We start from the raw sequence: 12889 nt of genomic DNA, 5'->3' as shown, positions 1-12889 counted from the left end.
ATATCAAAATAATAATTAAAATGAATCTGACTCATTAAAAAGTGATTTTTAACTATTTTGGAGTTATTTTGATGCTATTTTGATGTCATTATTTTTTGTTTTGCTTGATGGGAACAGAATGATGATAAAATGACGTTTAAATACTCATTCTAACAGACGAAAGTAACCATTTTATCACTTGAAATACCAAACACGCGGTCTTTATTGACTGCTTTTATTTTTTAGATTATTAGTTCTTTTATAAAAGATTGGATTCTAAAATTTTACTTTTTAATAATTATGTCATTCATTATACTGAAATATTTAGTTTTTTTAAAATCAATTTCTTTATTTTTATAGTAATTTATTCGTTTTCTTCTTTTAATAAATAAGAAATAAGGATACTTTCATCAAAATTAACGTTATTCTACCACCTGAAATAATAATAATTAATAATAATAATTTATATTTTGAATACGAATTATGAATCATATAAAATGAGCTCTGTGATTTATTCATTGCTGGTTTTTACATTTAAGATTGTTCTAAGTACAGTCACTTTCAGATGTCATAAGCTAATCACAGAGCCATATTAGCATCTTAAAACATTATTTAAGACAATCTTAAAATATAAAAACTGACTATGAATATAGGAGCTTAAATTTGAAACCGAAATTACTGGAACACCGAGCACGCGTTCGAGCGTTTGAAAATGGCGCCGGGTCACATGATCGCCGAGTGCTCGGAATGCGTGCCCGCTCCGGACTCTCTTTGCGTGTGATACGTGAGGCAAGCTCGATAACGCAATATATAGTTTGACGAAGTCAGCTGACTCCAGGATGCAATCGGCCGTTGCTTGTGAATTGTAATGCGATCGCTCTGTTATCGCGTGAGATTGTAAGGATCGCATTCGCGGAAAAAAACGCGCGTTCTCTCTTCTCGCGCGATCCGTCAATCGAGGTGAGTACTGTACCTGGAATTCTCGAGGACGATTCCGCGGCTCTGCTCCGCCGCCGCATATTGATTCGCGATGTGCTTACGGCGATGTTACGCTTAATGACAATTAATCGTTTATCGAGGTGCTTCTCGAGGAACGTATTATTCTCGATTCGCGAACATCCGGAATGTCCTATTGTATTTTGAGGTTAAGAGAAAATGATGTCTGTGCGACGCATTTGATTCTCAACGAATTTCAATATTTTTATAATACATCCATGAAATATTATCTTTTTCATGTTTTAGTACGCGAAGAACTTGTATAAATTTGGGTACTGATTAGAGAACAAAGGAAGTCATCATGCCACTCAGTGCAGGTAAATATCAGAAGAATTATTTGTAATTTTATTTTGTAAAATGGGAATAATTTTGGACTAAAATCGAGGTAACTTTTTGGTCCAAATTTTGGTAATACTCAGACAGCATGCATGTCAAAATCATGATAAGACAGGTCTTTAAGATATTTTAAGAAATCTTAATTTTAAATATCTGTGTTGGTTAAACATTTTTTAAAATTAAGTTATTCTTTAAAACTTTTAAAGTAAATCTCACTCTAAAGAGTGAAGTCTTAAAAATTTTAAATGAACCGTTCTCTTTTAAGACTGGCTTAATTTTTATTTTTTAGATTGAGATTCTACTCCAAGAATTTAGAAAATATTAAGTCCCGACTAGATAAAAATTATTTCATTTTATAGAAAGCTTTAATAAATATAACTTGCGCCTTTCATTCTATCAACTTATTACTTCTAAGTTAATGTTTTATCATTTGTTGCAGATATATCTACGGCGCTCCATCTGCTGGAGCACGTACAGGAACGGGTGGAAGATTGCGACGATCCTAAACTGCAGATGCACACGTCGCAGGATTTGAAATCATTAATTTCGTTGTTAGAGGATCCAGTATTTCGTAGCATAGTCACCATTCAGGACTCCTTGATTGAACTAAATACACAACTGACGCATCATCCATCTATTTTACCCGGCGATTTTGACATTAACATCAGTGGACAACTGGAGCTTTCTGTTCCAACTACACCGGTGCAACCTCTCGGACCGAACATATATCAAGATTTGTATCAAGACAGTAGCGAGTTGGAAGATCAGAGAGTTCCTGTCGCTCCGTTACTGCACAGTAGCAGCGAAGACACGAGCGCGCAGGTATTATCGTATCATCGTTGTATTTTGTAAGGATCAACTATGTACTTTTATGCATCTATTACAGGACTTGTCATTATTTTGTTACAGGTTACTAGTCCCAGTCTTGTTTCGGAAGTTATGGGAATGCCACCTATAACAACACCTACTTATGCAAAGGAATTTAAAAAAGTCATCGAAGCTGCGGCGAAAGGACGACAAATATTTACAGTGCAGGTAAATTTTTCATAAAACATGAAACTTTTTTATAGAATATTTTTAAGAGTGACTCTTTATATATCATTAAAGCATCTGTCATGTTCATTTTTTAAGTAAAGAGTGGAAAAAAATCAGAATAAAATTATATTTAAAATATCTCGCTAATGAAGATGATTTTATATCTTTCTAGTTATATAAACCAGAAGGAACTAGTTTGGGATTCAGCGTAGTCGGACTTCGGAGCAAAGATAAGAACGAGGTTGGCATATTCTTACAAGAGATACAACCCAACGGCATCGCAGGCTGGTAAGTCGACCTAGTCTTTTATTTTTCTCAACGTTTTTTGCTGCATGCTTTCAAAATAGATGGGCCTGCAAATTTTAATAACTTTATATATAATAAATATCGCTATTTTGATATATAATAGCAGCTATATGTTTCTTTTTTAAAGACTCGACGATTGGAAGTTTGATAAACATTTTCGCTTTAGTGGCGTTAGGGATTTGAGTAAAAAACTTTTAAGTTGAGTATATATATGTTTTTAGCAATGCAATCAGATAACAAGTCTCGCCAAATGTCAAAAAGCATTTGATAGTCGTCAGTAAAAAGATTGTGTCGCGATAACGGGTTTGAAGTGGGAAATAGAGATGATCCGTGAGTGGGCGCAATATCAGGTGATCCAATAACTTCGCTTTACCGCAGTGCGGTTGAACCGGCATTTTTGAGTAGAACTCGAGAAATATACTCTTTTTTTTTAAGTCAAGAATATTTTCATGAATTATGCTATACCCGTAAGAGGTTCTCTACGTTCATTCGAGCTTTATTTCAGCAAAAAGTCAAGTCCGTCGTATCAATTACTTTTTGTCGTTATAACGTGCCGTTATCAAGTTTGCAAATCTCGACGGAAATTCGCTGTTAATGCATGAACCCAACGGAGAAACACGATCCCCTTTTAGTTCGGCGAGAGCGAAACGCGATTCCTTGATTGCTCCTGGGGAGAGAAAATGAGAGAGTGAAGGAGAGAGAGAGAGAGAGCAGAGGGAGAATCAAAGCTCCACAGGCAGCCTAATCTATATCGCCGTCGTAAACCGCGTACTCGGGGATGAGGGAAACACGCGAGTCTTCGCGCACAACGCGTTCAAAGCGAACGAGCAATCGCGGGCTATCATTTCCGGATCACGCATTTCTCTCTGGCACACCCTTGTGCACGGTCGTGCGGTGCCGATCGTGCCATTCGTCACACGCATGCCCGTTACCCTCCATCCGGAAGCTTCGCCGCCACCGCCGTCGACGCCGCCGCCGTCGTCGTCGAGAAAATGCTGCCTTTGAAAAAGAGCCCTCCCACCCTGCGGCTGACCAGTCTTCGACGAACCTTCGTCGACCGAAGGTCGCGGAGCGGTTCACCTATACGCGCTCTTATCACGCGGCGGACACGCACCTTACACGCACCCACGCGCCTAATCACGCGTATCCGCTCGCCCGCCCGCCCTACTTACGCGCCGAGTGTGGTGTCGCCGCATGCGAGGGTGCACCTCCTAGTTTTTCCATCCCCCCCTCCCCCTCTCCTGGAGTTTCTCGCGATTTTCGCAGTGCGTTCCCCGCGTGCGCCACATTTCCGCGCCATGCCGAAACTGCACCTGGAGCAGCGCGTTCGCTGTCGTCCGGAAGCTTCGCCGAGTTCTCCGTCCGTCGAATGCTGATTGCCATCCTCTTCGATTAATCTACGTTCGTGGAGGGGTAAGGAAAGAGGAAGGGAGGGAGAGGGAGAGAAGAATACGCGTGTCGGAATCACGTTTCTTCTGAGGTGACATGCGAACCCTCGCCGCGTTCGCGTTCGCGGTGCGCCGCACTTTCACGCGATGCTCTCGTTAATCAACCGCGCGCCCTCGTAAAGGGGCAACTTCGTGCGGGGGTTGTTACGCACGGAGAGGTGAGTGAACAATGGAACAAAGTCTACGTTATTCTGTGATAGCTCACGTGGTGCGCGCCCGTCTTCTGTGAGAAGCGTCACGTCATATCGGCTCACCGGTATCATTTACGTTTACTCGCGGGGCACTCTCGGTTTCCGTTCTTCCTCCCACGACAAACGTGCGTAAATGTGATGCGGAGAACAGATGCGAATTATTCGGCGAAAGCCGACAGTCGCAAGATACACATTACGGAAAGAAATATTTTACTAAAGTATATAATATATTTAGATTTAGATCTGAAAATAGTGTGTTGTTGGATCATCAAAATAATTACAAAGAAATCTCAAATGTGATCAGCAAGGTTAAAAGTTTTGACTAATTTGTGCTTTCTATATAATTATTTTGATGGTCCGAAAACATTATTTTCTAATTTATATATCTAAATTTTTAGATACTTACTTTAGCAAAACTGTTCTTTCCATTTAGATACGGATCTAAAAATAAATTTATTAGGCCATCAAAATAATCACATAGAAATCTCAAATATAATAAGCAAGAGTGCAAAAAGTTTTACATTTGAGTAATTAGTTTGAGTGTCCTACGTATTATTTTGACGATCAAACAAAATTATTTTCAGATTTGTACGAAGCTAAATTTAGATACTTTAGCATAATCATTCTTTCCGTATAGAGACAAATCTGAAAATAACTTTATTAAAGCGTCAAAATAATTACATAGGAATCTTAAGCATGATAAGCAGCGCTGCAGAAAGTTTTGAAATTTTAGCAACTTAGTTTGAGCGTTCTACATCATTAATTAGATGGCACAACAAAATTATTTTCTAAAATTTAAATCTCGCTAAATTTAGATATTTCAGCAAAACAGTTCTTTATAAATACAGATATGGAAATAATTTTGTTGAGTCATTAAAATTCTTAGGAGGGAATCTCAAGTATGATAAGTCATACTGTACAAAGTTTTGACATTTTAGCAATCAGCTTGGGCGTCATATATAATTATTTTGACGACACAGCAAAATCATTTTCAGTATCTGACTAAATATGTATCTAACAAGATCGATACCTAATTAAATTTGTAGATATTTATGCAAAATCGTTCTATAAATGTATGTCTGTGATGACGAAATACATTAATAAATCACGTCAGGAAATACATGTAATACCCTGCAGTTATATAATATTATTCAATGATCGCAAATAAAGGAAATCGCGCGGCGACAAACGCTACGGTCAATCGGCGGAATTGGCTCGCTCACTTTCGAATCGCGAATGAACGAGTGGAAATTACGTGGACTTACAATTCGTTCAGACTTCTCCACGTCACCGTTGCGCTCTGCTTGCGAGCTAGGGGTAGCACGCTAACGAACAGCGCAAAATTGCGTTTTTATCGACTCGCGGCTTTACTCCGTAAAGCGAGAGACGTGGCAGCGCTCGTGGCCCGTACACGCCTCGTAGGCGAAACTGGGTTAGATCGTCGGCGGGAGTAGGCCTCATCGATCCCGGATTTGAATTCAACGTGAAATTATTCTAGCCCGCGATGCGCGTATTATTCATGCCCTGGGATTCATAGCCGGTGGTGCGCGGATCCGCGATACGTGTCGTCGCGCGTCAACGTTGACGCGCGAAATTAAACATGGTGACTTTTCTCTGGTCCAGGAATGAGTATACTGGTCTCCTCCGATCGAAAATTTGTCGGCACGCGATGGAATCATTGCTGTTCATATATTAATCTGTCCAGTGACATCACTCCCGCGTATGCATAGATAATGAGAAGTGGCAGTAGAGTGGCAGCCTTATAGCATTCGTATTCCTTAACACTCGAATTCTATAAATATATACTAATGATAACTTTAAAACAATACTATACTATCCTTTATGCTATCTCTATATAAAAAGAAAAAATGATTTTTCTGCACGAAAAGAATGGTTTTGAAGTATTTGAAAATTTAGCTATATAGGTCTGAAAATAATTTGTCAGACCCTCAAAGTAATTATGTAGAAAAAGATGTTAAATTTTTTTGTAACTATTGTTTGAAATTCCTACATAATTATTTTGATGGTCTAATAAAATTATTTTCAGACCTATATCTGACTAAATTTTTATATGTTATATCTAGCTTTTTTAAATACTTCAGTAAAATTGTTCTTTCCGTGTGAAGTATCTAAAAATTTTGATGAATATGAAAATCTAAAAATAATTTTGTCGAATCATTAAAATAAATATGTAGGAAATTCAAACAATGTTGTGAAAGCTTTGATATTCCAGTCCTATTTTGATAGTCTAATATAATTACTTTCAAATCTGTGTCTAGCTAAAGTTTTTTTTAGATATTTCAACGAAATTTCTTTCTGTGTATTACGATATTTGTGTTACTACTGTTTTTATTAACATCTTGTTAAAGTTTCTGTATTTTTATCTATTTCTTTTGCGCACTCGTCTATACTTTAAAGTTTTTTTTTTCATACGTATCATCAAAAAAGAATCACAAATTATTGAATCGATAATGAAAATACTGCAGGCTTCCATAAACAGTCTCAGTGGAGGAATATCAGTAATTAAATTTTGCGAATAAATTAATATTTTAATCAGGCGTTTTAGATATTATCTTCTTCATCAAGTTTTATCTTTTATTATAATAACGAACTCACAATGATCGACTGCATAATTTATGACACATTGTCATAAATGTTCATTTGATTTGCACACGGCGATGCATGTTTGTTTGAAATATTTTCACGTTTTTTTTTAAGATATGGAGACGAGTAAAATTTCTCTCAAATTTTTGTGCAGTTAATGTAAAAACGAGGCTCGTTAGTTACACTATCGAATGCACATCCAATGAAATATACAGCATTATACGTATAGCTTTCAAAAAAGCTCGGTGTAGTTAATACGTTGCGACACGTCGCGTTGTGTACGTTAACGAATTTATCGCGCGCGAGAGAAAGTCTAGAGTGAATTATTAGCCAGTTACACTGCGTTCGTATTTTTTTTTTTTTTTTAGTAACAATGTATAAATATTTCAAGTATACTCACCGAAACTTTGTGAAAGCAGCGATTAAAACGCACTTTTATTGTACGCCGGACTTGTTTGTAAAAAAGAACTTTATTTGATGGAGAGATTATTATTTTATCGTAATATTTATTTTTATATATCGCACTTCTGTGAAGAAAAAAGTAATATCAAAAATATAAAATTGTTTAGCAGGGAGGAAAGAAAATCGCGTATTTTATTTTATTTTTTATATTTTAACATTAATTATTTACGGCTATTAAAGTTAAAAGCTAATCACAAATTATTTATTTCCAGTTTTAAGTTTTAGAAATAATGTAGGTATTAATTTTGTTATGTTTTACTAAAACTATTTCTATTTTAATTTGTCATTTTTTTTTCAATTCTTTTCTATTTGAATACAACTTGTATTCATTTTTTCTGATTGATGATTGATGTATTTAGAGTACAAATTCGAAAAATTTCGACTTGCATCGTTTTTTTCTTACGAAAGAGTACGATGTGTAATTTTATCTGTAAAAATTTCTCTTTATCTGCAATACGATATGCATGCTTACCTAATTTAAAAATTTATATGAAGAATTTTATTGAGTACGAAAATTCGAAAATTTCACTATTAATATTTATATCTCGTTTGTTGTTAAACAGTATATATTGGACATAGGATTATTGGTAGTTTACAAAAATTGGTACAAGATTGTTTTCTCGAAGAAAAACATATCAAGAGGTCTATTGAACGGGCAAAGACCCCTCTTTGTAATTCACTTTCCAATAAGTGATTTTTATATCAGCACTCTTTTCTTTTTCATCATTTTCATAAAAGAAATATAGTTACACGTAGAACTACTGATCGAAAATTCAGAGGGAAATGTGTTAAAAAGTCGTCATGTTTGGAATTAAATCATGAGTAATTGACGCTTTTGAGGAGGCTTCTCGCTTTCAAACCTGACTTTCATTTGCATCTCAAAAGATGAAACGGGAATTGTTTCAGGCCGGATTTTCAGAGCTTCATGTTTTCGTACATCTTTCCGTACTCTCACTGTTCGCGTAAAATTATCTAGAATTTCTAGAACATACAGTTGCTGTCAAGTCCAAGCATAATTAAATCATTAGTTGAATCAAAATTATTATATTGCGGCATGTTCGTTGGCGTTCTAAAACAAATGTTTCGTAAGAGGGTCAATATCGTTAACCAGGTATCGTGCGTTATATAGTAACAATAGAGATCAGTATCCCCGATAGTTTACACTTCGAGTCGACCTGGGTGCCGCAGCCGCGTTTTGTGCTTTGTTCGTTCGATAAAGGCGAGACAAATTTCATCACCGAATCAAACAATGTTCATACACGAACAAAACTACACTGCATTCTGATTGCTTTTCAGATAACATAAAACATTTACAATGCAGCGAATTTTAACGTAAACGATTGAAAATTATTTTCGCAGCATGACGATGCGATGGTACCTTAGAGAACGTTCATGTTTTTTACGAAACGATATAACGGAAAGTTCTTAATTTAAGTTTTTATCGAGAACAGAGTTTTGAGCTCGTAAGGAATTTGATGAGGTTTGCATTTTTCAGCGGACCGGTAATAGCCGCTGTTAAAGAGTTGCAGACAAACTCAAGTAAGCTGATTTGAAAGCGTAACTTTTGCGAGAAAATAAATTGCTGATTAACCCTTTCGCCGCGTGCATTTTTTAACCATTATAACGTATTACATGCGGGCGGTAATGCGACTCTCGTCAAAAGCGAAGCAATTTAAAAGCTGCACTTAATGTCGCACATTTGTTGTGTACTCGACTATTTTTTACTACCATTAAAAAATCATAATTGTTTAATATCTTCGTTGGGAGCATTCAAGCCGCACGTGTTCGTGCTAAATTCTAATTATGGCTGACGATTTCTGGCACGTTGATCTTCATTAAAGCAAACGGCAATATTCATTACGATAATTAAAGCAGTACTTGGTTAACGTCGGAAATTCTGAAAAACTATGCTGGAAAATTTCGATATTAATTATAATGAAGTTATAGCATTTATTTTGATTCTTTTAATATTATATTAGTTATTAACAAGGTTGTTTGTTTATTTAGAATAATTTGGATATTATATTATATTGGATATAATATATTAGTCATTTAACTTTGTTTTAATATAGATAGATTGTTCAAAAAATTCTTGTTCAAGTTTTACTGTAACAAAATATTAGTGCAGTTAATAGTTAACGATAAGTAATTAAAAATTAAAAGCTTTTTGCAGCCTGAATTTTTGAAAACTTACTAATATTTAATTCAGTTAAGTTCAATAAAATTTAAAGTAGCTTATATGGAAGATATAAACGCAAATTTTTTGCTTGTTTTCGTCGTATCGGAGGATATATTAATTATAGTACTCAATAAAGCAATGGCATTTTTCGAACAAAAACTTTCGCGTTTCCTTTTATTTTCTTTTTCCGACAAAATTTAGAGAAATTAATTTTTACCAGCTAATCTTAAAGTAGGAAGACTGATGTTGTTTCGCGCGTTTAAGTGAATGCTTTTTTTTTATAAACTCTTCGCGGTGTCATTCTTTTACTGTAAACAAAGATCAATAACGTTACGGTATATGTAACGCGAGTAACGATGATTTTATCGCGAAACATCTCGTAAAGTGTCAACCTTATTCTATTCTCGTTCCAGTTTAGTTATACTCTATTCTTGTACGTTAACCGAAAATCCATCCAATCATGCCCGGGATGTGCGATAGGATCACACGATAACGATGGTTAACACGCTTCTTTCAACGCGGTCAACACCATGGCAAGAAATTGATTAACCCACTGCCTCCACGCCACAGCACTGTAATGATCCGACGATTACAGGCATTGTGTTGCGAGAAACGAGCTATGTTATCGTCACAAACAATCGTTTAATAATTACACCTGCAAAATTTCAAGCTGTTTATTAGCTCTAAATCGCATTAGGTAACTAATCCGCAGTCATTTTGAGCTTACAATTAGGAAATCCACGGATTCAAGTTGAATATACTGCGGATACTCATATAAAGAATTACACATGTATATGTGAGAATATCTCATGTGTAATTCTTTATAATAATAAAAACAGGATTCGTATACGCATTTATTATAAATGGAACAGAACAGCGAAAGTTATTTTTTTATTTAAAATCTCTTAACTGAAAAAATATCCGAGTTAGATTTATAAGGGTTTCCAGAAATTTCCATATGGAAGATACAATCATGATTGAATTAACAAAATATGATTGGTTAAGCAAAGTTTTGTGAAAATAAACAAGATTTCTGATTATTATTACATACATAATCAAAACATTTATGTAGGATAACTAAAGTTTGATTAGTGTAGCTGTAATAATAATATTCAATGCCTGGTTAATACGATTACAAGAGAAAAGAGCAAGAGGTTGGATTAAAATGACCTATGGTTAAGAGAATATTGATAAAATTAAACAGAATTTCTCATAGAAAAAAATAAGATGAGATTATCATAGTTAAATTAGTATTTTAATCAAAAATTATTTTCATCAGAACTGACAATGCAACTAAACGTCATACAATACAACCATGTGTCTGGTTATCATAATCGAATATTTACAAACTTAATTTATTTACTTAATTTATTTGGTTAACTAAAATTACAAATCGTTGATATTTTATTAAAGAGACTAGTTATTATATACATGTTTCAGATTAATTCAACAAATTTTTTTTCAATGCAATAATTATTTCTTTACCAACTTTTTATCAGTATCATATAGTATGATATTTTAATTGTCTACTTTGCTCAATTAGCGAACGCATGACTGGATTGCATATATAATTATAGAACTTAACTAAATAAAAATATGAGATTGTGTTAAATCCTGTACAATTTAACAATCATCAGTATTGATTTCAAACAGTAGAAATTTTATGTGTGCTAATTATGGTTATTAGCATTATCTCAATAAATAATCTTAATTTAATCACGGTGTATAATTACATTTTGAAATCAATCTCAAAATTTATTTCGCGTTGTTTGCATAGTAAATTTGTTATGTATACATATTATTGTACTTCTAAGTGCAACTCTATTGTTAAATCTACTTTAGGGATAATCTGTAATTTATGTCAGAGATAGATTTCTACTTGTGATTCTATCTGCCATCTAATTCGGAAACTGTAAAATACGTCCATGTATAAAGAATACATGTATTAGAATACATAAATATTAAAGTACATGCTGCATAAAATTATAAGTAGAATTTTATCGAAATATAACGCGAATTATAGAATGTCTAAAACGGATTTTATTTGACTTTAATTTAAGAAATCCGAAGATATAATTATTATTTAAAAAAAAATAAATATTAATAATTTTTCCATTATATATTTTGACATACCGATCGCGAGAATGTTGATAACAAAAATTTTTTAGTAATATGTACATTTCACTGACGGAAATTATGAGTATATGTGAATGACTCCAGGGCAGGCTCAGGATAAGCAGCTCGTAACTTGGATCAATATAATCTCCCTTTTGCTCTTTCGTGCACCCGCGGCACGAAAAAAAAATGCTCCTTTCAGTTGATGCAGTCTTTCTTGTTCGCCGGAAAATATATTAATGAGTAATATCTTTTGTCGAACGGCTGCTCCTTCCTCTTTGTACTGCGTGGCGTAAAAATTGGAATTTTTATAATAAAAGCGCGTAATTACGATCGACATGTTTTAGAATAAAGGATAAAGATAATTCGTTGAATAAAATCAAATTATTCGATAAAAATACCTCGAAATTGATAATAATTATCGTTAGACATATATCGTAATTGAATTGTATTTAACTTGCGAAAAGAATAAGGACGGTAGATATATTGTTTTTTTAATACTCCCATTATTAATATTTTTTTAACTTTGTGACTTTTTTATTAGCACATAGAATTACGTTTAAAAATAGAGTAATATAAGAAAAATGAAAATGATTTATATATTAAAGAATTAAAGTATATATTACATAGGAAGTAGGGAAGAAGTTTTAAGTCTTCCTATCAATTTTGTGCTCTTCCTTTGTCGCGATCGCTGTGACTCGTTAAAGAAAAGCTTACGAGAGAGTAATGTATAAGCATGCTGTTAACAGGCACCTCGTACAAATTCTTGTGCGTTCTTCACTTGTTGCTCGATCGATCCTTGTGTACCATTATTGTCTGGACAAGCTTACTTACACTTACGTAACGCAGAATCGGCGATCACTCTACAGCCAAGGTTTTACGGCTGCGTGACGTCTTAACATATGTAACGGTGAAGAATGTAAAGAATCCTTCCTTTGTACGCGTATATCTCTATCTTTGATTTGGTAGTGACACTTTATTTCTCACGTAACTGATTTTATTGTGACTTTTATGAGACTATCAACCATGAGATTATTCCTAATCCGAACAAAAGAAACAAAATTTAAAAATACTTACAGCAGGTATCTTACGTTTCATTAATGTTAAATTAACTTTAATCTCGGTTTAACTTACTATTAATTTTTTCTAATTTCTTATAATTAGAAAAAGATAAGGAGTAAATTGAATCGAGATTAAAGTTAATCTTACATTGGAGGAACTGGGCTTCAGACGTTTGC

General features: G+C 34.3%; 1 protein-coding gene across 6 annotated transcripts in view; it reads left to right on the top strand.

Annotated features, from left to right (window-relative positions):
- The first annotated feature begins 733 nt into the window (after nt 1–733).
- The window catches only part of LOC105150136 (inactivation no afterpotential D), a 115616-nt gene continuing 103460 nt past the window's right edge, over nt 734–12889 (top strand). For 2 of the 6 annotated variants that reach the window (XM_087408617.1, XM_087408618.1), the window contains exon 1: nt 2712–4065. Coding sequence is in view for 2 of the 6 variants with exons in the window: in XM_087408614.1 (XP_087264740.1) it covers nt 1277–1292; nt 1751–2133; nt 2221–2346; nt 2519–2634 (641 nt within the window). In the remaining 4 variants the exon portion in view is untranslated. Of the gene's footprint in view, nt 940–1221; nt 1293–1750; nt 2134–2220; nt 2347–2518; nt 2635–2711; nt 4259–12889 lie in introns of those variants that run through there. The other 4 variants (XM_087408615.1, XM_087408616.1, XM_087408614.1 and 1 more) reach the window with 3 other exon arrangements.

Source organism: Acromyrmex echinatior, chromosome 8 (assembly GCF_024713525.1).
Source record: "Acromyrmex echinatior isolate Ae372 chromosome 8, ASM2471352v2, whole genome shotgun sequence".
In the NCBI taxonomy this organism is placed as follows: domain Eukaryota; kingdom Metazoa; phylum Arthropoda; class Insecta; order Hymenoptera; family Formicidae; genus Acromyrmex; species Acromyrmex echinatior.
Note: the sequence above shows the minus strand (reverse complement) of the source record. Positions and strands in the feature narration are given on the sequence as shown.